Source organism: Odontesthes bonariensis, chromosome 10 (assembly GCF_027942865.1).
Source record: "Odontesthes bonariensis isolate fOdoBon6 chromosome 10, fOdoBon6.hap1, whole genome shotgun sequence".
Lineage (NCBI taxonomy): Eukaryota > Metazoa > Chordata > Actinopteri > Atheriniformes > Atherinopsidae > Odontesthes > Odontesthes bonariensis.
Window position 1 is genome coordinate 39,198,224 of NC_134515.1, and position 27,545 is coordinate 39,225,768.

Sequence of the window (27,545 nt, forward strand, 5' to 3'; positions counted from 1 at the left end):
TTATCAAAGTTGGGTTGGGAACTGGGTCAAAATAGGTAAGCAAACTGTGATGACTTTTACCAAACTTTATATCACTTTATATCAAACACAGTCCGGCCAACGCAGACGAGCTGAAAGTCCAGCAAACCTCCCTTGGGCAAGTTCAGGAGCCGCTCGTGCAAGATGTTCCAACACGGTGGAATTCCACCCTCGAGATGATCAAGCGCGTGTGGCGCAACAGAGACGCACTGCACACAACGCAACAGCAGCACCACCTGGCCCTCCCAACAAGTGCTGAATATGAGAAGTTGGCGAAGCTAGAGAAACTGCTGGAGCCATGCATGTGAATAAGCTGGTCTGCCTGCTGCGTGTACACCAAGAGCGACCTCGCTGGAGAAGCTTCGCTTGAGAATTTGCTTTGGTACCTTTGGTAGCTCGTGACGTCACATTTAGAATGTTAAATTCTCAAAGGCCCCGCGGCTGTGCTAACCTGACTCACGTCATCTGGCTGCGTTCACCAACTACACGCAGGGGCGTTCCCTTTCCTCATACAACCGTATGCGAATACCAGAGGGCGGGAGTCAGGTAACGGCTGTGCAGCACCCCCGCGAGAAAAAAAACATGAGGAAAGTGAGGGCAGGGACACGAATAAACGTGTTGTTATTTACAATTTGTTATTCAAGATATACATCACGTTACAAATTATGTAAAACTACATTAGGTACACCTGAGAAGAGCAGGAATAGCAGAGGCAGGTGTGAAAAAGAAACTAAATTCGAAATAAATCAGAAATAAAACTTAATTGCAGTGAGAAAGGTATGCGTGGGGTTACTACACTATTGTATTGAAGCACTCGACACGGCAATTGCAACAGTCTCAGGATTAAACGACTATTGTTTGGATAGGAACCAAAGTTTACACGTCTGTTTCCGCGAACCCCGCGGATTGCCGGACCCCTGAATGAGCCATTTTAATCTAGATTAATCTAGATTAATTTCAAGATTTCAGTGAGATTAATCTAGATTAAAAAAAATTATCTATGCCCACCACTAAAAAGAACCCTTTATCACATGGGACCAAAACACACAATCCACTTTGAATAGAACCCTTTATCACATGGGACCAAAACACACAATCCACTTTGAAAAGAACCCGTAAGCAGCTAACAGCGTCAGTCTTCTCAAGGATGGCCAACAACAACAACGACAAGAGAGAGATTGATCTCTGTCTATGTTTCTATCAAAGCAGCGCATGATGTCAGAGGAAAGGGAACTCAGCTCCACGGTTCTGTACAGGTGTGAACATTTGAACAAAGGCACCAGGCCCACGCTGCTGGAACGCAGTCAGAATCCCACACTGTGAAGGGAAATCTGCTCCAGCACTGTGGATCCAGTGTCTCTTAACATTTCCCTAATGATGGCCTGTCTCTTCTTTTGCTTTAAAAAGTCTGTTTACATTTCACCTGAGCAGCATGAGCCCTTTATTTGTATCCTGCTGCATGTTAGAGGGGTGTACTACAAAGCAACATCAGTGGCTCAGCAGGCATGCTCTCCATGTGAAGCGCTGCCTCACAATATCCGGTCAGTAAGATACGTGGAGAGATTTCCTTTGGATCGTTAGTTATTTCTTTCTGTAAAGCACTTTGGTCAAACCAGGTGGTTATAAGGTGTTATATAAATAAACGGGACCTTGACCTTGAGCTTCCTCATGACCTTCATCACAGGTTTACTTTAAAGTTTCAGAGCAGCTGTCACAGCAGCGCTGAGAGTTGGCTGAGTGTGTTGACATAGCAGCAGCCTGGTGCACTTCTGCTCTCTGGGCTTCTCCATCCTAACAGCCTCTCCCTGTTAACAGCAGCAGCAGCTGCCCCTGATGTGCTGTGTTTGCTCTGGAAGAAGCAGGTGACCTGTCACATGCCTGATTCCATGAAGCTGCTAACTTGTGCTGTGACAGCGGGGGTTCGGGTCCATCAGGACAGCTGGAGTGGACAGCTGGGATGAAGTTGCTTTGTGGTACTCTGCCTGGTATCTGTGAATTCACTGTGCTCAGTTGGCATCATGGTGTTGGAATCTGCCACAGAAACTTTGGGATTGTGTGGAAAGTGCAAATAAAGCAGAATGCAGCTCACTGAGCGCTGACTGACTGCCACCCTCAGTGGTAGCTTTCAGCTCTGCCCATCTCCTCCAGCCTTTGGTGAGCTGTTTCTGGAATCAGTCAGAAGTTCCACACATGAACCCATGAGAATCCTCTGGTGAATGATTGGATTTATGTCTTCCATGTTCCATGTTGTCACATGTGAGCCCAGTCTGTGTCCAGCAGTTCTTCTGTTCCACTGAATGGGATCTGTAGTAGGATATACTTTAATACCTGCTGAATACAGAGTGAACTGTGTGCACAGGACACCACCCCATGATGACATTTCTGTCAGAAAGCTTCTGTGTTTGATCCTTTTGTTTACACCATAGAAAAATGACCCATTTTCTGGTATTTAGTGAAATTGCTCAGATGAGGCTATAAAAACAAAGTGTGAGGTTTGGGAAGTGTCCATTTAAAGATATTTCACCTGCTTACTGCCCCTCCTGTGTCCAGGCTGTCTGTTATCTGTAGTTCAGCAGCATTTAAACAGCCAGCTGGGGCTGAGGGATCAGGACGGGGAGTCTGGAGCGGCTGGAGGCCAGCAGAGATCCCCTCCCCTGATGAGCGGGCTCTCCTCAGCAGATCGGACAGGCTGTGAACTCACGGAGTGATAACGGGCCACAGAAACTGCTCTTCTACCCGACTTTGACCGACCTGATTTTGTTCTTGTTTCCAGCAGATGCCAAGCTGTCAAAGAGGAGGCAGCCATTTGTGCCGTACGCACTGCGCAATCACACAGGATGTACCATGTGGTTCGCCACCATGACTACCACTCCCACAAGGTCTGTCCAACCATAAGCTCTTCATGTACCATACAGGGTGCTTGCGCAAGTCTTGAAAGTCTTAATAAGTATGGAATTTTGAAGCACTGTTTTCCAGACCTTGAAAAGTCTTGAATTTTGTGTGAAAGTCTTAATAAAGTATGGAAAATAAATGTATGGTAGAATGTTACAGTATGCTCAAAGGCATTGTGAAATGAGAAATAGGAAGGTAGGCTATAAAACTATCATTTTACTAACTGGTCACGTACTGTATCAGCCTAATGGGATGAGATGTGAGTGAAGAGACTGAATTCTACATACATTCATCCATCCATTCATTTTTTTTTTATAGATAGTTTTTGTGACACTTGTTTGATGTGAAATTCATGTACTTGTGATTTTCATGTTTTGAAACGTTTTCATCAGTAAAAGCATAATTTACTGTGAATAATGCATTTGTTCATTGAATACTAGCCTATAAAAATGAACATTTCTAATAAACACAGTTGGTACAATCTCAACCAATGAAGTAGGCAGTAGGCACACAAGTTACAAGTACATAAAGTTAAGGTCTTGGGGGAAAAAAGTATCAGTTTTAATAAAGTCTGGAATTTTAATTTGGAAAAAGAGCAAGCACCCTGACCATATCTGGAGAAATGCTGTGCCTGCAGGATGGACAGGGATAGGCAGTCTGGCACACAAGTGTTCCAGGATCTAAACTCGGTGAAGAAGCTGGGTGTGTTACTCCTTTTGAAATCCTACTGCCTTCAGATGGCAGCAGGAGGCCTTGGAGAGAATGTTCTAATCCCTAAAATGTTCAGTGTGTCAGCTTACTAATGCTGGGATTGCTTTCCGTGGGTGTGTAGGGTGTTTGATCCTGTGTAGAAACACTTTGGATGTACTGAGGTGAAGATATGGAGCTTTATGCTACAACCTAAATCCAGGGAAAGTATGTAGAACTTCAACTGCTGATCAAGTTTCAGTGCTCTACATTATTATGAGAGGATAGTTTTAACATTCAAACCATAAACCGTAATATGTCCAACTTGTTTTCAGTGAGTCTCTTTAGCCCAGAGTTAGCGGATGCAGGGCTCAGCGGTCCTGGTTCTGACAGAGCTCAGCGGTCCTGGTTCTGGCAGAGCTCAGCGGTCCTGGTTCTGGCAGGGCTCAGCGGTCCTGGTTCTGACAGAGCTCAGCGGTCCTGGTTCTGGCAGAGCTCAGCGGTCCTGGTTCTGGCAGAGCTCAGCGGTCCTGGTTCTGACAGAGCTCAGCGGTCCTGGTTCTGACAGAGCTCAGCGGTCCTGGTTCTGGCAGAGCTCAGCGGTCCTGGTTCTGACAGAGCTCAGCGGTCCTGGTTCTGGCAGAGCTCAGCGGTCCTGGTTCTGGCAGAGCTCAGCGGTCCTGGTTCTGACAGAGCTCAGCGGTCCTGGTTCTGGCAGGGCTCAGCGGTCCTGGTTCTGACAGAGCTCAGCGGTCCTGGTTCTGGCAGGGCTCAGCGGTCCTGGTTCTGACAGAGCTCAGAGGCTCTGGTTCTGACAGAGCAGCATCTCCGGCTGTGTCTTTGAACAGTGTTGTGCTCACATGAATAAAGATGCTGTTGATCTCCACAGGGTGGCGCTGTCCCACAGCAGCAGTGCAGACTCCATCTCTGACGTCCACAGCTCAGGAACCGATGACAGCCACAATGTCAGCCAGTGGAGAGAGGTGCTGCCCGGGGAGGAGGTGCCTTTTGAGTTTGAGGCCCGAGAGAAACTCCGGCACCGGTACGCTTTGGGTTCTGTTGACTGGTTTGGACTTAACTGAGGGCCCGGCTACAGAGATGCAGAGCTGCAGAGATGCAGATGATGCAGAGATGCAGATGATGCAGAGCTGCAGATGATGCAGAGCTGCAGAGATGCAGAGCTGCAGATGATGCAGAGCTGCAGATGATGCAGAGCTGCAGAGATGCAGAGCTGCAGATGATGCAGAGCTGCAGATGATGCAGAGCTGCAGATGATGCAGAGCTGCAGAGATGCAGAGCTGCAGATGATGCAGAGCTGCAGAGATGCAGAGCTGCAGATGATGCAGAGCTGCAGAGATGCAGAGCTGCAGATGATGCAGAGATGCAGAGCTGCAGATGATGCAGAGCTGCAGATGATGCAGAGCTGCAGATGATGCAGAGCTGCAGAGCTAAAGAGATACAGAGCTGCAGAGATACAGAGCTGCAGAGATGCAGAGCTGCAGATGATGCAGAGCTGCAGATGATGCAGAGATGCAGAGATGCAGAGCTGCAGATGATGCAGAGCTGCAGATGATGCAGAGCTGCAGATGATGCAGAGCTGCAGAGATGCAGAGCTGCAGATGATGCAGAGATGCAGAGCTGCAGATGATGCAGAGCTGCAGATGATGCAGAGCTGCAGAGATGCAGAGCTGCAGATGATGCAGAGCTGCAGAGATGCAGAGCTGCAGATGATGCAGAGATGCAGATGATGCAGAGCTAAAGAGATACAGAGCTGCAGAGATACAGAGCTGCAGATGATGCAGAGCTGCAGATGATGCAGAGCTGCAGAGATACAGAGCTGCAGAGATACAGAGCTGCAGAGATACAGAGCTGCAGAGATACAGAGCTGCAGAGATGCAGATGATGCAGAGCTGCAGATGATGCAGAGCTGCAGAGATGCAGAGCTGCAGATGATGCAGAGCTGCAGAGCTGCAGATGATGCAGAGATGCAGATGATGCAGAGCTGCAGATGATGCAGAGCTGCAGATGATGCAGAGCTGCAGATGATGCAGAGCTGCAGAGATGCAGAGCTGCAGATGATGCAGAGCTGCAGAGATGCAGAGCTGCAGATGATGCAGAGCTGCAGAGATGCAGAGCTGCAGATGCTGCAGAGATGCAGAGCTGCAGATGATGCAGAGCTGCAGATGATGCAGAGCTGCAGAGATGCAGAGCTGCAGATGATGCAGAGCTGCAGAGATGCAGAGCTGCAGATGATGCAGAGATGCAGATGATGCAGAGCTAAAGAGATACAGAGCTGCAGAGATACAGAGCTGCAGATGATGCAGAGCTGCAGATGATGCAGAGCTGCAGATGATGCAGAGCTGCAGAGATACAGAGCTGCAGAGATACAGAGCTGCAGAGATGCAGATGATGCAGAGCTGCAGATGATGCAGAGATGCAGAGATGCAGAGATGCAGAGCTGCAGATGATGCAGAGCTGCAGAGATGCAGATGATGCAGAGCTGCAGAGATGCAGAGCTGCAGATGATGCAGAGCTGCAGATGATGCAGAGCTGCAGAGATGCAGAGCTGCAGATGATGCAGAGATGCAGAGATGCAGAGCTGCAGATGATGCAGAGATGCAGAGCTGCAGATGATGCAGAGATGCAGAGCTGCAGATGATGCAGAGCTGCAGAGCTGCAGATGATGCAGAGCTGCAGATGATGCAGAGCTGCAGAGATGCAGAGCTGCAAATGATGCAGAGCTGCAGAGATGCAGAGCTGCAGATGATGCAGAGCTGCAGATGATGCAGAGCTGCAGAGATGCAGAGCTGCAGATGATGCAGAGATGCAGAGCTGCAGATGATGCAGAGCTGCAGAGATGCAGAGCTGCAGATGATGCAGAGCTGCAGAGATGCAGAGCTGCAGATGATGCAGAGCTGCAGATGATGCAGAGCTGCAGAGATGCAGAGCTGCAGATGATGCAGAGATGCAGAGCTGCAGATGATGCAGAGCTGCAGATGATGCAGAGCTGCAGATGATGCAGAGCTGCAGAGATGCAGAGCTGCAGATGATGCAGAGCTGCAGAGATGCAGAGCTGCAGATGATGCAGAGCTGCAGAGATGCAGAGCTGCAGATGCTGCAGAGATGCAGAGCTGCAGATGATGCAGAGCTGCAGATGATGCAGAGCTGCAGAGATGCAGAGCTGCAGATGATGCAGAGCTGCAGAGATGCAGAGCTGCAGATGATGCAGAGCTGCAGATGATGCAGAGCTGCAGAGATGCAGAGCTGCAGATGATGCAGAGCTGCAGAGATGCAGAGCTGCAGATGATGCAGAGCTGCAGAGATGCAGAGCTGCAGATGCTGCAGAGATGCAGAGCTGCAGATGATGCAGAGCTGCAGATGATGCAGAGCTGCAGAGATGCAGAGCTGCAGATGCTGCAGAGATGCAGAGCTGCAGATGATGCAGAGCTGCAGATGATGCAGAGCTGCAGAGATGCAGAGCTGCAGATGATGCAGAGCTGCAGAGATGCAGAGCTGCAGATGATGCAGAGATGCAGATGATGCAGAGCTAAAGAGATACAGAGCTGCAGAGATACAGAGCTGCAGATGATGCAGAGCTGCAGATGATGCAGAGCTGCAGATGATGCAGATGATGCAGAGCTGCAGATGATGCAGAGCTGCAGAGATGCAGAGCTGCAGATGATGCAGAGCTGCAGATGATGCAGAGCTGCAGAGCTGCAGATGATGCAGAGCTGCAGAGATGCAGAGCTGCAGAGATGCAGAGCTGCAGATGATGCAGAGCTGCAGATGATGCAGAGCTGTAGATGATGCAGAGCTGCAGAGATACAGAGCTGCAGATGATGCAGAGCTGCAGAGATACAGAGCTGCAGAGATGCAGAGCTGCAGAGCTGCAGAGCTGCAGATGATGCAGAGCTGCAGATGATGCAGAGCTGCAGAGATGCAGATGACGCAGAGCTGCAGATGATGCAGAGCTGCAGATGATGCAGAGCTGCAGAGATGCAGAGCTGCAGATGATGCAGAGCTGCAGATGATGCAGAGCTGCAGATGATGCAGAGATGCAGAGCTGCAGATGATGCAGAGCTGCAGATGATGCAGAGCTGCAGAGATGCAGAGCTGCAGATGATGCAGAGCTGCAGATGATGCAGAGATGCAGAGATGCAGAGCTGCAGAGATGCAGAGCTGCAGAGATGCAGAGCTGCAGATGATGCAGAGCTGCAGATGATGCAGAGATGCAGAGATGCAGAGATACAGAGCTGCAGATGATGCAGAGCTGCAGATGATGCAGAGCTGCAGAGATACCGAGCTGCAGATGATGCAGAGCTGCAGATGATGCAGAGCTGCAGAGATGCAGAGCTGCAGGGATGCAGAGCTGCAGATGATGCAGAGCTGCAGATGATGCAGAGCTGCAGAGATGCAGAGCTGCAGAGATGCAGAGCTGCAGAGATACAGAGCTGCAGATGATGCAGAGCTGCAGAGCTGCAGATGATGCAGAGCTGCAGAGATACAGAGCTGCAGATGATGCAGAGCTGCAGATGATGCAGAGCTGCAGATGATGCAGAGCTGCAGAGATACAGAGCTGCAGATGATGCAGAGCTGCAGATGATGCAGAGCTGCAGAGATACAGAGCTGCAGATGATGCAGAGCTGCAGAGATACAGAGCTGCAGATGATGCAGAGCTGCAGATGATGCAGAGATGCAGAGCTGCAGAGATACAGAGCTGCAGATGATGCAGAGCTGCAGAGATACAGAGCTGCAGATGATGCAGAGCTGCAGAGATAGAGCTGCAGATGATGCAGAGCTGCAGATGATGCAGAGCTGCAGAGATACAGAGCTGCAGATGATGCAGAGCTGCAGATGATGCAGAGCTGCAGAGATACAGAGCTGCAGATGATGCAGAGCTGCAGAGATACAGAGCTGCAGATGATGCAGAGCTGCAGATGATGCAGAGCTGCAGAGATACAGAGCTGCAGATGATGCAGAGCTGCAGAGATACAGAGCTGCAGATGATGCAGAGCTGCAGATGATGCAGAGATGCAGAGCTGCAGAGATACAGAGCTGCAGATGATGCAGAGCTGCAGAGATACAGAGCTGCAGATGATGCAGAGCTGCAGAGATAGAGCTGCAGATGATGCAGAGCTGCAGATGATGCAGAGCTGCAGAGATACAGAGCTGCAGATGATGCAGAGCTGCAGATGATGCAGAGCTGCAGATGATGCAGAGCTGCAGATGATGCAGAGCTGCAGAGATACAGAGCTGCAGAGCTGCAGAGCTGCAGATGATGCAGAGCTGCAGATGATGCAGAGCTGCAGAGCTGCAGATGATGCAGAGCTGCAGAGAGGCAGAGCTGCAGATGATGCAGAGCTGCAGATGATGTAGAGCTGCAGAGATGCAGAGCTGCAGAGATGCAGAGCTGCAGATGATGCAGAGCTGCAGAGCTGCAGATGATGCAGAGCTGCAGAGATGCAGAGCTGCAGATGATGCAGAGCTGCAGATGATGCAGAGCTGCAGAGATGCAGAGCTGCAGATGATGCAGAGCTGCAGATGATGCAGAGCTGCAGAGATGCAGAGCTGCAGAGATGCAGATGATGCAGAGCTGCAGATGATGCAGAGCTGCAGATGATGCAGAGCTGCAGAGATACAGAGCTGCAGATGATGCAGAGCTGCAGATGATGCAGAGCTGCAGATGATGCAGAGCTGCAGAGATACAGAGCTGCAGATGATGCAGAGCTGCAGATGATGCAGAGCTGCAGAGATGCAGAGCTGCAGATGATGCAGAGCTGTGTTGCAGTGGCTCCTCCTCTCTGTTCATTCATTCATTCATTTAGTAGTTTCAGGTTAAAGACTCATCCCTTTGAGGTGAACTCTGTGTAAGTGGTGTATAGATGGAGGCCTTTAACCCCCCCTGCCCCCCCCTCTGCAGACACACCCATGAGCTGAAGCTTCACCAGCTGCTGGTTCGGGTCTGCGGGTGGGAGCAGGTCAAGCCGGTGTCTGTGGACAAAGTGGGCATTTTCTTTCGTTATGCAGCTTCAGACAGGAACAACTCTTCAAACACTGTGAGCACAACACTTTTTCTTTGATATTCAGCCTTATCATTGATTATTGTTTTGATGAAACCTTTCTTTGTCCTCCGTGCCCTTCCACAGGTGGGCAGCCCCATCAGCAGGACCAACATCATCCACCCTCATGTCTATGTAAGCCCACCAACACCCTTCAGTGCAGTCTGTTGTGCCCCCCAAAGTTTCCCTGCTTTGTGCTCCCACTGGGCCTGACTTGCCGTAAGCAATGACTCAGTTTTCCAGCTTCGTCCTGTATCAGCGGCTTTATGCTTCAGTTACTCGGTGTTACCTTCCTTATAGCTGCCTCTGCTCCTCTTTGATCATTCACACAACAAACACTACAGCACTGTGTACCTGTAAAAAGGCCGCTGTTACCCAGTCAGCTGGGGGATTTATTGCAGTGTGCTCATTCACACACGCACACCAATTTTTCAGACTCTGTCAGAGGTGACATGGGTGAGAGTGTAGAGAGAGAGTGCAGGCATAGAGGGAGGTACAGAAAGAGAAAGGGCAGTAGAGGGGGTAGGGAGGTCCAGGGTCAGTGCAGGGCAGGAGATGCTCTCTGAAGAGCTGGGTCTGCAGGAGTTTCCTGGAGATATTCAGGGACGCCCCTGTTCTGGTAGCGCTCGGCAGGTCATTCCACCATCGTGGAACGACACATGAACAGAGTTAGATTGTCTTCAGTGTGGTGTAGGCACTGCTGGAACACAATCCTGTGACGACCGGAGTGACCGAGTTGTGAGAGCATTCAGGTAGATGGGAGCCGTTCCATTAAGAACTCTGTAGGCTGACATCAGGGACTTGACTTTGATGCGTACATACAGGCATGGTGCTGATGGGTCCCACGTTAATCAGCCAGTGGAATGTCAGGTCCACTTTTTGTCCTCAGGGTCCTTGTTCAGGCTGTAAACATGCTGCAGTGTCTCCATGCCTGTCTCACAAGTCCACATGTTTTATTCTCCATAGCTGTTTTTACACTGAGATCCGCTACCATCGCGGGTCCCAATTGCCACTTCGTCCTGTGTCGAGCAACGTGAAAGCTTGGCGTATTAAGTGATCCGTGCCGCCTGAAGCCGAGTTCCGGGGGCGTTGCCTAGTGGCAGAGCGTCACACGAAACACATAAAATGCCGCACATGCGTCGGAGGTAGGCCTAAATACACCTGTCTGCATCAAATTTTTCAAACCAACGCTGGCGGGACACCTTGAGGACTTCTTTTTGTTGCTGGCTGTTTGTTCGGTCACGCAAGTGTATATGCAATTCATGGAGATGTCCATCCTGTCTATCCCGCGTCAATTGCTTTCACATCAAACTCGGCTCGGCAAAAAGACTAGGGTCCGACGCGGGTCGAATGGTGAATCGAGTTGACACGCCAGCCTGGATCGTCAGTGTGAACAGAACAGCGGACACGCTAAATTTGCGAATTAAACGTGAACACTGAAGACAACCAGCTCCTCCATGTGGTCAGCGGTTCACCAGTAAAGAGCGTAACCTGTGTGGAATCTGTGTGTTCCCTCAGTTTTCGGCTCTGCCCCCGGTCAGGGTGGTCTTCGCTATCACAATGGAGGGCAGTGCAAGGAAGGTGATCACTGTGCGCTCCGCCCTGATGGTGAAGAACCGGCTGGATGCGTTGATGGAGGTCAGACTGGACAGTCCCTCGGCCCCTGACAGTAAGGCTCCGCTCTGGGCCCCACATGTCCTGGTGTGTGGCTTTGAGTCCCTTCTGAAGAAGCTTGCCGTGTCTCTGTGTCTCTGCTTCCACAGAACCGGTGGTGTTGCCTCCTATCTTGCCCGGGCAGGCCCTGGCCATCCCTCTCCATCTGACGTCCTGGAGGCTGCAAGCTCGGCCCAAAGGCATGGGCCTGTTCTTCTGTAAGGTTCCCATCCACTGGACCAGCGTGGAGCGGGCCGGGGAGACCAGCAGCAGTAAGAGGGAGTGTCAGTCTGCAGACTTTGATGACAGCCTCAAGCGTAACTTCAGGTACAAAGAGTCGGTTGTGCTTTGGGCTTTTCCTCCCGGCACTCCTTCTAACTCACTGTGCTAACTATCTGCATGTTGCAGGTTCTGTGTGGTCATCAAAAAGGAGAACTACCCAGAGCAGCAGCCGGCCAAGAGGCAGCTGAGCGGTGGTGCTCAGCAGATCTATCGACAGCCGGGCCACACCGTTTACCTGCTGCCCACCATGGTGCTGCACAACCTGCTGCCCTGCGACCTCAACTACTACATCAAAGGGACGGCCATCAAAGGCGCCCTGAAGCCGGGGAAAGAGGCGGTGCTTCACTCTGCGGACACCTCCCAGAACATGGAGCTGGGTGAGGAGCCTGGGCCCTGAGGGGTGATTCAGTCCTACAGATGCTGCCTGATCTCACTCACAGTGCTTCTAACGTTTGTTCTGCAGGAGTCCTGCTGGAGAGCTTCCCCGTGTGCAAAGAGCTGCTGATCCCTCCCGGCACTCAGAACTACGTGGTGCGCATGAGGCTCTATGACCCCAACAAACGTCTGCTCTGTCTCACCATCCGTATCATCCTGCGTGCGCAGGGGGCTCTGAAGATCCTCATCTCTGCCCCCTACTGGCTCATCAACAAGACGGGTGATATTTCCATTATTTCGCAGCTCTCAGAAGAAGAAAAGCTGTGGCTGACGCTCCCTAACAGCACTTTGCTTCCTCAGGTCTGCCCCTGATATTCCGTCAGGACAATGGGAAGGCTGATGCAGCAGGGCAGTTTGAGGAGCACGAGCTGGCCCGAAGCCTCAGCCCGTTACTCTTCTGTTACACTGACAAGGAGCAGCCCGCTATGCAAGTGTCTTCGCTCTGTGTGTCTGAATGAGTTTGGCTCTTGAGGTTCTAGCCAACTGACGGGGTGTTTTATTCATTCCACCTCTTCCAGGTGCACAATGCGCATTGGAAAAGGAATCCACCCTGATGGAGTTCCAGGCTGGTGCCAAGGCTTCTCCTTGGATGGAGGCAGTGGAGTCAGGGCTGTGAAAGTCATCCAGCATGGGAATAGGCCTGGACTCATCTACAACATAGGCAAGCTGCTCCATTGACCCAGTCTGGTGTTATTATGTGATTGCTCCTGGTCCAGCATCCCATCATTGTCTACACAGAATTTAAAGTTAATTGATGTTGTAAAATGTCCCCCTCCCCTCAGGTTCAGAGTCTGGGTGTCATCCTCCACAGCACACTTTCTTTCCACTCCCACATCAGTAACATTACCCGGTCTGCATATTTTCACCTACGTAACATTAATGGCCTCTGCCCCTCTCTCACTCCTCACACCACTGCTATCCTGGTCCACAGCCTCGTCACCTCCCGCATACATTATTGCAACTCACTCCTTTTCGGTGTCCCTCACAAATCCCTTCATAAGCTTCAACTGGTTCAAAACTCTGCAGCTTTCACCGTATCACCCCCGTCCTCCAGCAGCTTCACTGGCTCCCGGTCAAATTCAGAATTACTTTCAAAACCCTACTTTACACATTCAAGGCCATCCACAAACTGGCCCCCCCATATCTGTCTGCTCTCCATCCCATCTCGCTCCCTCAGGTCTTCCTCCTCCCTCCACCTCTCTGTGCCCTCTGCCCGTCTCAGCACCATGGGCAGCAGAGCTTTCAGTCGCTCTGCTCCCCAACTCTGGAACTCACTCCCACCAGACATCCGCAACATTGACTCTTTACCCCTCTTCAAATCAAAACTCAAAACCATCTGTTTCAAGCTGCATTCTCCCTCTAGCCTCTTTTTTAACTTGTGTTATTTTATTTATTGTGTTTTTAATGTGTTGTAAAGTGTCCTTGAGTGTTGAGAAAGGCGCTTTTTTTCAAATTAAATGTATTATTATTAAAATGGTGGCAGTGATGTAACGGCTTCCTATTCTGTGGCATACTTCAGCTAGCTTAATGTTAAGTGTTGCAGAGTCCATTTCTGCTCTCACCGTCCCCAAACTTGTTAACACAGGCATCAGTGTTCGCAAAGGAAAAGGACACTACAGAGACACTCACATAGTGACCTTTGCACCGCGCTACCTGCTGGACAACCGCTCCACCCACAAGCTGGCCTTTGCTCAGAGAGAGTTCGCAAGAGGAAAGGTGAGTGAGATCTTCTGCTAGTTGTCCTCGGTGATGGAGTTTGTTTCATCCACTTCTCTGACAAATCAGAAGAGAAGGAAATGAGTCCATCCCTAACCTGCTGCTTACCATCCACTAAAAGCCCTTTGTTATCATCATGTGTGCTGTTGCTCTTTCCCCGTTGCAATAAATCAGATCTCCTAATTGATTGTGTTGAAGGGTACTGCCAACCCAGAGGGGTACATCTCCACCCTGCCGGGCTCCAGTGTGGTCTTTCACTGGCCCAGGAATGACTACGACCAGCTGCTGTGTGTGCGCCTGATGGACACGCCCAACTGCACATGGTCAGGAGGCTTTGAGGTCAACAAACCCAAGTCCTTCCACATCAACATGAGGTCAGCCAAACAAACAGTGGTTAGCTGGCAGTGGCTTAGGAAGGAGGTTTTTACATTCCTTCTTAAAGGGGAAGTTTGTTCCAGTTTGTTTAAACCTGGACCTTATTTCTGCCATAAAATCCGTTCATCTGCTCCCCGATAACAGTTTGGTGAAAGTCGGCGTCCTTCAGAAGATATTTAGATCACTGGAGATCGGTTATATCCATATAACAGAGAGAACAGGGCAGAGACAGTACAGCCTCTGAATAAGGCTTTATCTGTCTTTATTTCACCAAAACTTTAAGACCAATGAATGAATGAACACGTACTATTGCACTGTTAGCTCAGAGCTGCCGTGTTGTTGTTATTGGGGGCTATCGGGGGGCTTTGTACACATGTGTCTACTGGGATGACGTCATCAACACGCGGCGCTGCAGCACAGCTCACTCACTCCGGTGAGGACCCCCATCGTACTCAAAGTGGTCGTCCACGTCGTCAGAATCTGATGAATCTCCTGCCATGTTGCACAGAACCAGCAGCAGCAAACTGTGTGAAGTTAGCGACCGTCCCAGAGCACGGAGTGAGTGAGCTGTGCTGCAGCGCCGCGTGTTGATGACGTCATCCCAGTAGACGCGTGTGTACAAAGCCCCCCGATAGCCCCCAATAACAACAACACGCAGCTCTGAGCTAACAGTGCAACAGAATGCGTTCATTCATTCATTGGTCTTAAAGTGGTGACATAAAGACAGATAATGCCTTATTCAGAGGCTGTACTGTCTCTGCCCTGTTCTCTCTGTTATATGGATACACGCTGATCTCCAGTGATCTAAATATCTTCTGAAGGACGCCGACTTTCACCAAACTGTTATCGGGGAGCAGATGAACGGATTTTATGGCAGAAATAAGGTCCAGGTTTAAAAAGCAGAACTTCTCCTTTAAATCCAAAAGGAGCTTTTTAAAAGAGGAGCTGGTGGAGGTTGTGCAGTAGAGAATGTCCTTAGCAGTTTAAGTCCAGCTTGTTTTTATAGCGTTATCACCTTGCTTATTATTTCGTCTTTCTCCTGGAACTGTGCAGTTGTCCAGAATGAGCCTGCTCTTTGTTTGCTGTCACAGAATGCAGCTTGATACCTTTGGCCCACTGTAACGTGCAGTATTTAAGAGGCTCTATGTGCCTTTTGATCTGACCAGGGACACAATGGGAAACTGTTTCTTCCTGCGGACAGAGATCACCCTGAAGGGTGCCACCTACCAGATCTCCTTCACAGACACTGACCAGCTGCCTCCTCCTCTCCGCATCGACAACACCTCTGAGGTACGTCAGTGTCCCCACAGCTTCAGTCACATGAGCTCTCACAGAGCCACAGGGACACAGTCACTCCAGAAAGCGCTATATAGTCTGTGAGGGGCCGTATACGCCGAGCTCTCTCTTTCTGCATGGACATGATGAATTATTTTATTGAGAATGTCCAATCTCAGCTCAGGAACATGCAGGCTCAGCAGCACAGCCCCTGTAAACAGGTGGCACCATTTAAAGCAGAGTGATGAAGGATGTGATCTTTCCCTCAGGTGCCGATTCAGTTCTGGCAGCACGGTGTGGCTGATATGCGGCTGCACACCGAGGTGAAGGCCATGGCGGTCCTGGACTACGCCTGCGATGAGCCCACGCTGCCCCCCTACCTCACACTCACTGTGAAGGGAGCAGGATCCTCTGAGGTCACGGCAGACATGAACTTCTTCAGAGAATACAACAAACTCTACTACGAGAACTTCATCTACATCGCAGCCACGCGCACCTTCTCACAGTACGCCCAATGTCTGATGAAGTGGAAACAACAGGATGTTTTTCACCAGTTGCTCACAGAGTTCAGCTGCCTCCTCTTGTGTGTGCAGGAATGTTGGGAGGAGACCTGTTGGGAAAAAGCATCTTGTGAGCTGTGCCGAACTTGTTCTGGACGTGGACACCAAGACTCAGAGAGTCATCCTCAGAAAAAAGGTGCGAGACAAAGATGAGACACACATTTTATTCCAAAAGGGAAGAAGAAGGCAACAGTTTCCTTAAAGTGGGCAAAGTTCTACCAGCAAACCTAAAAGATAAGCAGCAGTTTTTCTATTTCCTTTTCTTTATTTTAATGTAAGTAAAGGAAAACAGGGTCAGGGTTTGACAGACAAACAAGGCATTTTTAAAGTGTGAGCCCTGAAATGAGTGATGGGAGGTGGACAGTAATTCTGTGAGTGAGTGTGTAGTAGCAGGCTGCTTGTTGTGCAGGAGCCGGGGAAGCGCTCCCAGCTGTGGAGGATGACGGGCACCGGCATGCTTTGTCATGAAGGCTCGTCTCCACCTCAGAGCAAGCCGTCCCAGCCCCGGCCTCTGGACTCGTCCCTGGTGCTGGACATCGCTGGACTTGCAGCTGTCAGTGACAACAGGTTGGTGCTGTGCAGGGGATCACAGCTAATGTTTCTCAGGAGTCATTTACCATAAATCAGAAGAAGACATACTACTGTGTATCCAGGCTTCTCTCTGACTGCTGATTGGTGTTTTCTTGGTGCTTCTTCAGCTTCGAGCCGTTGATGCTGCGGAGGCCAGACTCCCGGCGCAGCACCACCCAGACGTGGTACTTCAGTTCAGGCATGCTGACCTGCGGCCTGCCTCGGCTGGTGGTGCAGGTAGGGGCCCTCGTCCATCCTTCAGCTCTGTGCTCTGCTGTGGTGTTCTGCAGCCGCAGTGTTTCATGGATGCTGAGTAACACTTGTTGAGAAACGGTTTTCAGTGTGTTGAAGACGGAAAGGATAGCCCAAGTTTCTGCTTCCCATCTGGGGGAGAAGGGCCGTGTGCTGCAGGCTCAGCTGTCCAGTCCCCAGCATCATCTGTCCTCAGTGTTGTCTCAGCTGTCCAGTCCCCAGCATCATCTGTCCTCAGTGTTGTCTCAGCTGTCCAGTCCCCAGCATCATCTGTCCTCAGTGTTGTCTCAGCTGTCCAGTCCCCAGCATCATCTGTCCTCAGTGTTGTCTCAGCTGTCCAGTCCCCAGCATCATCTGAGCCAACACCTTGTTCCCTTCAGGTGAAAGGGGGCATGGCGGGCCTGTATGATGGAGCAGAGGTGGTGCTGGGACCAGATTCCGGGGTGTTGGAACCTGGCCCCGAGCAGCAGTTCATCAACCAGAAGATGAGGCCCGGCTCTGGGGTGCTGTCGGTCCAAGTGCTGCCTGATGGACCCACACGTGTGCTACAGGTGAGAACCAAACCCACTTCTCTCCTCTTTTACATGGAAGAAGAAGAACTCATTGTGCCACTTTGATGTCATCTTACGGGTCATGCCATTAATTTCTCATGTTCTAATAACAACCAGTTCTGCGATTCTGAAAGCCAGTCATTGGTTCTTGTTTTGGTTTGTTCTCCCACTCAGAGCACTTTTTCACATGAACTCTGCTCCATGCTCCATATATTCAGCCTGCAGATTAGCCTCAGGAGGCAGCTTCTGAGATGGGTGATCCCACACTTCCTGCAGGATGCTGCCACCACCAGAGCAGGGTTCATGGTGCAGGATGCTGCCACCAGAGCAGGGTTCATGGTGCAGGATGCCACCACCAGAGCAGGGTTCATGGTGCAGGATGCCGCCACCAGAGCAGGGTTCATGGTGCAGGATGCCACCACCAGAGCAGGGTTCATGGTGCAGGATGCTGCCACCAGAGCAGGGTTCATGGTGCAGGATGCCGCCACCAGAGCAGGGTTCATGGTGCAGGATGCCACCACCAGAGCAGGGTTCATGGTGCAGGATGCTGCCACCACCAGAGCAGGGTTCATGGTGCAGGATGCTGCCACCAGAGCAGGGTTCATGGTGCAGGATGCTGCCACCAGAGCAGGGTTCATGGTGCAGGATGCCACCACCAGAGCAGGGTTCATGGTGCAGGATGCTGCCACCAGAGCAGGGTTCATGGTGCAGGATGCTGCCACCACCAGAGCAGGGTTCATGGTGCAGGATGCTGCCACCACCAGAGCAGGGTTCATGGTGCAGGATGCTGCCACCAGAGCAGGGTTCATGGTGCAGGATGCTGCCATCAGAGCAGGGTTCATGGTGCAGGATGCTGCCACCACCAGAGCAGGGTTCATGGTGCAGGATGCTGCCACCACCAGAGCAGGGTTCATGGTGCAGGATGCTGCCACCAGAGCAGGGTTCATGGTGCAGGATGCTGCCACCACCAGAGCAGGGTTCATGGTGCAGGATGCTGCCACCACCAGAGCAGGGTTCATGGTGCAGGATGCTACCACCACCAGAGCAGGGTTCATGGTGCAGGATGCTACCACCACCAGAGCAGGGTTCATGGTGCAGGATGCTGCCACCACCAGAGCAGGGTTCATGGTGCAGGATGCTGCCACCACCAGAGCAGGGTTCATGGTGCAGGATGCCACCACCAGAGCAGGGTTCATGGTGCAGGATGCTGCCACCACCAGAGCAGGGTTCATGGTGCAGGATGCTGCCATCAGAGCAGGGTTCATGGTGCAGGATGCCGCCACCAGAGCAGGGTTCATGGTGCAGGATGCTGCCACCACCAGAGCAGGGTTCATGGTGCAGGATGCTACCACCACCAGAGCAGGGTTCATGGTGCAGGATGCTGCCATCAGAGCAGGGTTCATGGTGCAGGATGCTGCCACCACCAGAGCAGGGTTCATGGTGCAGGATGCCACCACCAGAGCAGGGTTCATGGTGCAGGATGCTGCCACCACCAGAGCAGGGTTCATGGTGCAGGATGCTACCACCACCAGAGCAGGGTTCATGGTGCAGGATGCTGCCACCACCAGAGCAGGGTTCATGGTGCAGGATGCTACCACCACCAGAGCAGGGTTCATGGTGCAGGATGCTGCCACCACCAGAGCAGGGTTCATGGTGCAGGATGCTGCCACCACCAGAGCAGGGTTCATGGTGCAGGATGCTGCCACCACCAGAGCAGGGTTCATGGTGCAGGATGCTACCACCACCAGAGCAGGGTTCATGGTGCAGGATGCTGCCACCAGAGCAGGGTTCATGGTGCAGGATGCTGCCATCAGAGCAGGGTTCATGGTGCAGGATGCTGCCACCACCAGAGCAGGGTTCATGGTGCAGGATGCTGCCACCACCAGAGCAGGGTTCATGGTGCAGGATGCTGCCACCACCAGAGCAGGGTTCATGGTGCAGGATGCTGCCACCAGAGCAGGGTTCATGGTGCAGGATGCTGCCACCAGAGCAGGGTTCATGGTGCAGGATGCTGCCACCAGAGCAGGGTTCATGGTGCAGGATGCTGCCACCAGAGCAGGGTTCATGGTGCAGGATGCTGCCACCACCAGAGCAGGGTTCATGGTGCAGGATGCTGCCACCACCAGAGCAGGGTTCATGGTGCAGGATGCTGCCACCATCAGAGCAGGGTTCATGGTGCAGGATGCCACCACCAGAGCAGGGTTCATGGTGCAGGATGCCGCCACCAGAGCAGGGTTCATGGTGCAGGATGCTGCCACCAGAGCAGGGTTCATGGTGCAGGATGCTACCACCACCAGAGCAGGGTTCATGGTGCAGGATGCTGCCATCAGAGCAGGGTTCATGGTGCAGGATGCTACCACCACCAGAGCAGGGTTCATGGTGCAGGATGCTGCCATCAGAGCAGGGTTCATGGTGCAGGATGCTGCCATCAGAGCAGGGTTCATGGTGCAGGATGCTGCCACCACCAGAGCAGGGTTCATGGTGCAGGATGCCGCCACCACCAGAGCAGGGTTCATGGTGCAGGATGCCACCACCAGAGCAGGGTTCATGGTGCAGGATGCTGCCACCACCAGAGCAGGGTTCATGGTGCAGGATGCCACCACCAGAGCAGGGTTCATGGTGCAGGATGCTGCCACCAGAGCAGGGTTCATGGTGCAGGATGCTGCCACCAGAGCAGGGTTCATGGTGCAGGATGCCACCACCAGAGCAGGGTTCATGGTGCAGGATGCCACCACCAGAGCAGGGTTCATGGTGCAGGATGCTGCCACCAGAGCAGGGTTCATGGTGCAGGATGCCACCACCAGAGCAGGGTTCATGGTGCAGGATGCTGGAGCAGAGCTGTTGCTTCAGCCACGGAGCTAATACAGCAATTAGCTTTCTACGTTTACGCAGTTGCAGTAAGAATAAGAGTTGTGTGGCATGTCTCCTCTTTGCAGTTAGCTGACAGTAGCAGCGGTGAGTCAGTGAACGAGTTAATGGAGAAAATGGGCCTCTTTTTCATATTTTTTTTTAAATTTCTCTTACTTTTTTCATACGAAGGTCTCGTACGAACACGCCACGTCAGAGTCAACAAACGACCTGCGTAAATGATGAATCCCACCCGTGCGTATTTAAGTGCACGTGCACGAGGATAGTAGATATGAATACTCTACGCCCAAAATTATACCATATAAGGAGCAAAAAGAACAACTTTAGGGGCTCTGAGACTGAAGTTCTGCTTTCAAAGATCCAGAAAGGAAAATCTGTCATTTTTAGCAGAGTCAGCAGTGGAATTACGGGACCTGCTAAAGCCAAGAAATGGGAAGTTATTACGAGTGCTGTTAATTCCGTGTCACCGAAATAAAAAAAAAAGAAATAGTTTAATGTGAAAATAGCGTAATAAAAAAAACCTGTCTCGCCATGGGCAGGAACTCAATGACTGCAACTAAAGCCGTGCAATCAGTTGTTGCCTCATCATGATGGCTCTTTGATGGGGCGGTCCATGAGGGGGGTCTTCTGGCACCACACCTTCTGGTCTGCCTGGGCTGGTTCAGGTAGTAGGAGACCCTCGTTCATGGCAATATTGTGCAAATCTGGCATGCCTTCTCTGGGCTATTTGTCCCCCGCTGTATCGAGACACACCCACCTGACCTTCAGCTCAGGAGCACGGGTGTTTTTATGCGTATGTGTCTCGTGCTCCAATTATGATTGGCAGTCCAGCCACGGGATGAAAGTCCCTCTTAATTTGTACTTGTTGGACAGCGGTGTATGGGAATCTGAAGTACCATGGGTGATAAACTGATGAGAGCTTTGATGACCAAGGGGAGCACACGACTCACAGAGGACTGGGACACCCCCGATCTGTCTCCAATCTCCCTCTGAAAGGTTCCAGTGGCCAAAAATCCAAGGGTGGTGAGGACCTGGACGTGTGGTGGAATTGGGTTTGATCGGCGTGTTTCTCTCTGGAGTTGTGGCTCTAGCAAGCTGCATATCTGCAGCAGCACAGTCCTTGGCAATCTTAATCGCGATGTCAGCCATTCGTCTGTCTCCACAAGGTCTCTTCAAAGAGTCTGACGCGCTAAGGCATCCGAAAGTAGAAAATCAGCCGCTGGTTACGCTTCCTATTGACCTTGTTATATACAGAGTCAAATTAACCTTCAATCAGTGAATAATTTAAGTCAAACAGAATAATGTCAGCATAATTATGGGGTATAATGTATATATTTATTTATGTTTTCTTCAAAATAATTAAATATACAATCCATAAGTCAAGCAAACTTGATTGGAATAACAGCGGACTGTTTTAGGAAACTCCTACGACAGCTCTGGATCACTGTAAATTCTGTTCGTACCTGAAAGAAAACGTAAAATACGAAAAGATTGGTGAATGCACAAATTCTCTTAAATCACTCGTACGGACGACTTAAGAACAAATCTGTGCGTACGAACGGTTCTTGCATGAGACCCAATGACTCGTAACTCCCGAGTCGGTAAAGTTTTGAATGATTGACTCATGAATCACACATCACTACTAAGCACCTGTAGCAGTCACAGTGCCGTGTGGATTAAGAGGCCTTCAGTCTCTGACGATACCAACATTCCTGTGGGGGATGTTTACGTATGTGGATAAAAAACAGATCTCCATTTTCTTTCCACAAAGGAAAAAGAGACAGAAACTGCCTAATTTACGTTAACCTTCTACCCTTTTGAGAGTTTTTGGGGAGTCGAACTCGCAACAGACGCTCTCCATAAATTGGGATAAACTCGAATGAACAAAGGACCTTTCTGTTGGAGATGTTGGAGACCTCACTATCTTATCTTCACCATGAATCGCGGTTGACATTTTAACACCCTCTCCCACAAGAGAAAGAGACCAGATGGCTACACACGAACTGAGAAGACTTCACTAAGACTCACTTTTAGTCGAACCTTAAAACTATATTAAATGTGTTTGATAACCGTATACAATTTCTTTCAGGTTTCCAGCTTGATCACAAGACGCATATAGAGACAATTTGTACGATTCTGGCTTAAATATTGACAAAGAACTGATCTTGGTGGAAAATGCCCAACCTGCCTGATGGAACCACATTGCCCCCTAGTGGTCTGCAGTGTTGATTAGTTGAACATTTAAGTCCCAGAGGACTCAGTAAAATGGACAAGATATATGCAACTATTAACTTCTAACGATGTCCCTTCGGTATCTATTTGGTATTTGTTTGGTATCCCCATTGTTAACACAGAAAATCAACATTGTGTGGTTCACTATTCATATGTCACGATTTCATAGATATTCATCTGAATTTTGAAAGTCATAATCATCAATTACGTTGTGTGTTATTTTGATGTCTTTATATTGCAAGTCTATGTTATATCTTTAATCTGCATATCTTAACAAGATGTGGTGTTTTCAGAATCACCGAGACAAATGTTCTATGAGACGGAGTAATGGAGAAATAAGAGTTTCTTTGTTCTATCCAGAAATCCCCATATAGCACAGATCACCTTACACAGACACCCAGGCAGACATTCACCACAGTTCAGGCATATCATTGGCTGAAAGAGTAGTGTAAGCTTACGTCACGCCCCGCCTCCGAGAGTCAAAACCCGAAACCCACGAAAAACACAGCCCTCTCGCTCTCTCGTTTTCTGGCTCTCGCTTCAGGCGTCTTGTTTCTGGCTTCATGCCTTCACTTGTTCCAGAAGAGTTTCAACCCAGAGTTTCAGAAGGAGATTTGAGCAGAGAACAGTTGCTCAGAGAGATTTGGAGATGGTTTGAGAAGGAGAGAAGAGCTCACCAGAGTTTGGGAGTTTTCCCATAATCTCAGGAGAGAGCGGAAGGACGTGAGGAGGAGCGATGCAGAGGACGACCGGAAGGAAGCCCTCCAGAACCCAGTGAGACCCCGGAGACGAGAAAGAAAGACCCGAACAAAGATAAGAACAGAATGAAGTTTTCCTACCCAGAAAGCCAACTCCAAGCAACCTTTTATTAATCTTCTGTGAACTTAAGTTCACTTCATCAGAGAAGCAACGGACCCACTGACACTCGGAAGATTCGATCAGCTAACCACAGTCCTCGGCACCATCGTTCCCGTTTCCCGGTGAAAGAAGCAACTGAGAAGTCCGCTAAAGTCAGCCACCACAACCAGGAAGGCCCAGAGAGCGGAAGAGAAATCCCCTCGGACCCCGCGTGGCCGCTGCCGTGTTCCGAGCTGACTAAGCAGAACTTCAGCACAGTAAGACCGACCCGTTTTCACCTTAAAGTGGGTTTGATGGATGTCTCGAGGCTTTCACAGAATGATAAATTAATCCGAAATGTCAGTATTTAGCGTCAAATAGTAAGCCAACCTAAACTATTTGAATACATCCAGTATCTCCCCATTCCCCATATTTTATTTTCCGTTCACTAAGTGTTTTATATAATCACCCATATTCAATGCATCTCCTGTTTGTTTTAAAGGTTCATGTTTTGGTCATATCATTTTAATAAACAGTTCATATATCTATATATATATATGTTATAATCACAGATTGTGTCGTATGCTTTCTTTACGTAATGTCTGTCCAACCAAACGAGAACTTTGCGAAAGTAGCGAGATATGAGACTGATTATTAATTGATTATTAACTGATTATTAATTTAACATACCAGGATCGTAAGATTTTAACAGTTTTCCTCCCTGACTGTAACGTAAAGTTAAGATAACGGTAGGTGGTGCCCTTAATTCGAGGTTTAAGATAAATCCTTATATTTGATAACCAATAACGCTACACACCCCTGGAAGGAAACTCTCATCATATGCAGAACCCCACAGACTTTGTGAAGAAGACCCAACATCTGAAACTGTCCCCAAGTGAAACAGTTGATGTGACCTCACTTTTTACCTGCACACTGATTTCAGCAGCAGTGGAGACTGTCAGGAAACGGCTGCAGCAAGATGTCTCACTGAACGACAGAACCAACTTCACTCCTGATCAGATCTATGTCCTGTTGAACCTCTGCCTCTCCACCACCTATTCCAAATACAATGACTGATTCTACAGAGCATAAGCATAAGCTTTGTATGGAGGAACAGGAAAGCAAAGCACTGAGCTCATACAAAGGAACAGCAGCAAGCCACTGGTTCAGATATGTGGACGACACCTGGGTCAAAACCTGTGGATCCCCAAACTGGGCCTCAGACAAATGGACCAAACCAAACTGGTAGAGAAGCTAAGAAGAAAATCCATCCTACCATACTGTGAACTCTGTATTTATATTTATATTTTACTATCCATCCTTGCACCATGCACCAATTTGCACTTTATACTTTAGCCTTGTTCCATGTCTATTTTTTGTACTTGTTGCACTGAAGAGAGCGAGGTGTAACCGGAGTAAAATTCCTTGTGTGTGTCCACATACCTGGCAATAAAAAGTGATTCTGATTCTGAAGAACAGGTGCAAACATATTGTATTTCCATATGCGACAGAGACCTCTCCAAACATGACATTCCAGTGCACTTCAAACCCAAGAACACCCTCAGACAGAGACTGCTTCACCCAGAGACTGCTTCACCCAGAGGACCAAACACCCAAACACAAACTGAGTGTATGCAGTGCAGTGCAGAGAGGAGTGTGGGGACCTCTATATCAGAGAGACCAAAGAACAGCTCCACAAGCACATGGCACAACTTAGGAGAGCCCCCTCTTCAGGTCCAGACTCAGCAGTGCACCTACATCTGAAGGAGAAGGGACTCTGAGGACAGTAATGTCCACATTCTGGACAGAGGAGACAGATGGTTTGACAGAGGAGCCATCCATGTTAAACTGGAAGAAGCATCTTTGAACAGAGGAGGTGGTCTCAGGTACCACCTTCCAGCACCTACAGAGCAGCATGGTCTCTCCTCTCCAGGCAGTTTCACAAGCATTCCCAGCCTGGATCCTGTGGCCAGAACTCTCCCTGTCAGGCAGGGAGACAGTTCAGAGGTGGTAATGACTCTAACAACATGCACATCGATCAGGGGGGTCAGTGACACATGTGACTGGATCGACCCTCTCTGCTTATCAGCTGATACCCCCCACCATCAAGTTCAGAACTGAAGAAGCCTTTCAGATGAGAGGTGAAACGTCTTCAAGATCCCAGAAGTCCAGTTTCCCTCATTCAAGCTCATTCAAGTGCGTGTGACGTCATACGTGTGGCATTTAGTTCTATGACTTGGGCTAAATGTTCAGTTCGAAGGTACCAGGACATGTCATACCTTCAGAATGATCAGTTGAGTCAAATGAAATAAATAATGATGGAATAAATGTATCCCAAACTAAAATACAATGGAAGCTCACATGTTTCCCTCTGAGCTCCAGCTGCACTGCTGACTGTACTTTCTGTTTGTTACTTCTCTCTAAGGCTGCTCTTTTGGCATCACATAAAAATTGCTCTCTGTATGGTTTTAATTGCCCCTGTTTCCAGATCAGTGACTTCAATCAGAGGAGAATGGTCCGGAGCTCGGCCAGCACAGAACAGGACCAGAGCAAAGAAAGTGGACCGAAGAGTGAGCCTGAGCAGGAGCTGGAGGTGAGTGACTGTCACACTGATTCAGAGAACTCCAGAGCTCCAAGCCTCTGTAGCCTCCAGCTACAGACACCCAGCTACAGACACCCAGCTACAGACACCCAGCTACAGTCACCCAGCTACAGACACCCAGGTACAGACACCCAGCTACAGTCACCCAGCTACAGACACCCAGCTACAGACACCCAGCTACAGTCACCCAGCTACAGACACCCAGGTACAGACACCCAGCTACAGTCACCCAGCTACAGACACCCAGCTACAGTCACCCAGCTACAGTCACCCAGCTACAGACACCCAGCTACAGACACCCAGCTACAGTCACCCAGCTACAGTCACCCAGCTACAGACACCCAGCTACAGACACCCAGCTAGTCACCCAGCTACAGACACCCAGGTACAGACACCCAGCTACAGTCACCCAGCTACAGTCACCCAGCTACAGTCACCCAGCTAGTCACCCAGCTACAGACACCCAGGTACAGACACCCAGGTACAGACACCCAGCTACAGACACCCAGCTAGTCACCCAGCTACAGACACCCAGGTACAGACACCCAGCTACAGACACCCAGCTACAGTCACCCAGCTACAGACACCCAGCTACAGTCACCCAGCTACAGACACCCAGGTACAGACACCCAGCTACAGTCACCCAGCTACAGTCACCCAGCTACAGTCACCCAGCTACAGACACCCAGGTACAGACACCCAGCTACAGTCACCCAGCTACAGACACCCAGCTACAGTCACCCAGCTACAGACACCCAGCTACAGTCACCCAGGTACAGACACCCAGCTACAGTCACCCAGCTACAGACACCCAGCTACAGACACCCAGCTACAGTCACCCAGCTACAGACACCCAGCTGTCAGACACCCAGCTACAGTCACCCAGCTACAGTCACCCAGCTACAGACGCCCAGCTGTCAGACGCCCAGCTGCAGACGCCCAGCTGCAGACGCCCAGCTGCAGACGCCCAGCTACAGTTGCCCAGCTACAGACGCCCAGCTACAGTCACCCAGGTACAGACACCCAGCTACAGACACCCAGCTACAGTCACCCAGCTACAGACACCCAGCTACAGACACCCAGCTACAGTCACCCAGCTACAGACACCCAGCTACAGTCACCCAGCTACAGACACCCAGCTACAGACACCCAGCTACAGACACCCAGCTACATACACCCAGCTACAGTCACCCAGCTACAGACACCCAGCTACAGACACCCAGCTACAGTCACCCAGCTACAGACACCCAGGTACAGTCACCCAGCTACAGTCACCCAGCTACAGACACCCAGCTACAGTCACCCAGCTACAGACACCCAGCTACAGACACCCAGCTACAGTCACCCAGCTACAGACACCCAGGTACAGTCACCCAGCTACAGTCACCCAGCTACAGTCACCCAGCTAATGACACCCAGCTACAGTCACCCAGCTACAGTCACCCAGCTACAGACACCCAGCTACAGACACCCAGCTACAGTCACCCAGCTACAGACACCCAGGTACAGACACCCAGCTACAGTCACCCAGCTACAGACACCCAGCTACAGTCACCCAGCTACAGTCACCCAGCTACAGTCACCCAGCTACAGACACCCAGGTACAGACACCCAGCTACAGACACCCAGCTACAGACGCCCAGCTGTCAGACGACCAACTACAGACACCCAACTACAGACA

At 50.4% G+C, this 27,545-nt stretch overlaps 1 protein-coding gene across 8 annotated transcripts in view; it reads left to right on the plus strand.

Moving 5' to 3' along the window:
- The window catches only part of vps13d (vacuolar protein sorting 13 homolog D), a 107,854-nt gene that overhangs the window by 63,373 nt on the left and 16,936 nt on the right, over positions 1 to 27,545 (plus strand). For 6 of the 8 annotated variants that reach the window (XM_075475433.1, XM_075475438.1, XM_075475437.1 and 3 more), the window contains 19 exons: positions 2,792 to 2,897; positions 4,487 to 4,639; positions 9,518 to 9,653; positions 9,744 to 9,791; positions 11,175 to 11,325; positions 11,420 to 11,636; positions 11,718 to 11,968; positions 12,055 to 12,246; positions 12,327 to 12,453; positions 12,545 to 12,687; positions 13,612 to 13,742; positions 13,941 to 14,116; positions 15,284 to 15,407; positions 15,662 to 15,897; positions 15,986 to 16,088; positions 16,362 to 16,519; positions 16,651 to 16,759; positions 17,155 to 17,325; positions 25,751 to 25,855. In XM_075475433.1, coding sequence (XP_075331548.1) covers positions 2,792 to 2,897; positions 4,487 to 4,639; positions 9,518 to 9,653; positions 9,744 to 9,791; positions 11,175 to 11,325; positions 11,420 to 11,636; positions 11,718 to 11,968; positions 12,055 to 12,246; positions 12,327 to 12,453; positions 12,545 to 12,687; positions 13,612 to 13,742; positions 13,941 to 14,116; positions 15,284 to 15,407; positions 15,662 to 15,897; positions 15,986 to 16,088; positions 16,362 to 16,519; positions 16,651 to 16,759; positions 17,155 to 17,325; positions 25,751 to 25,855 — 2,837 coding nt within the window. The remainder of the gene's footprint in view (positions 1 to 2,791; positions 2,898 to 4,486; positions 4,640 to 9,517; positions 9,654 to 9,743; positions 9,792 to 11,174; positions 11,326 to 11,419; positions 11,637 to 11,717; positions 11,969 to 12,054; positions 12,247 to 12,326; positions 12,454 to 12,544; positions 12,688 to 13,611; positions 13,743 to 13,940; positions 14,117 to 15,283; positions 15,408 to 15,661; positions 15,898 to 15,985; positions 16,089 to 16,361; positions 16,520 to 16,650; positions 16,760 to 17,154; positions 17,326 to 25,750; positions 25,856 to 27,545) is intronic. The other 2 variants (XM_075475434.1, XM_075475439.1) reach the window with 1 other exon arrangement.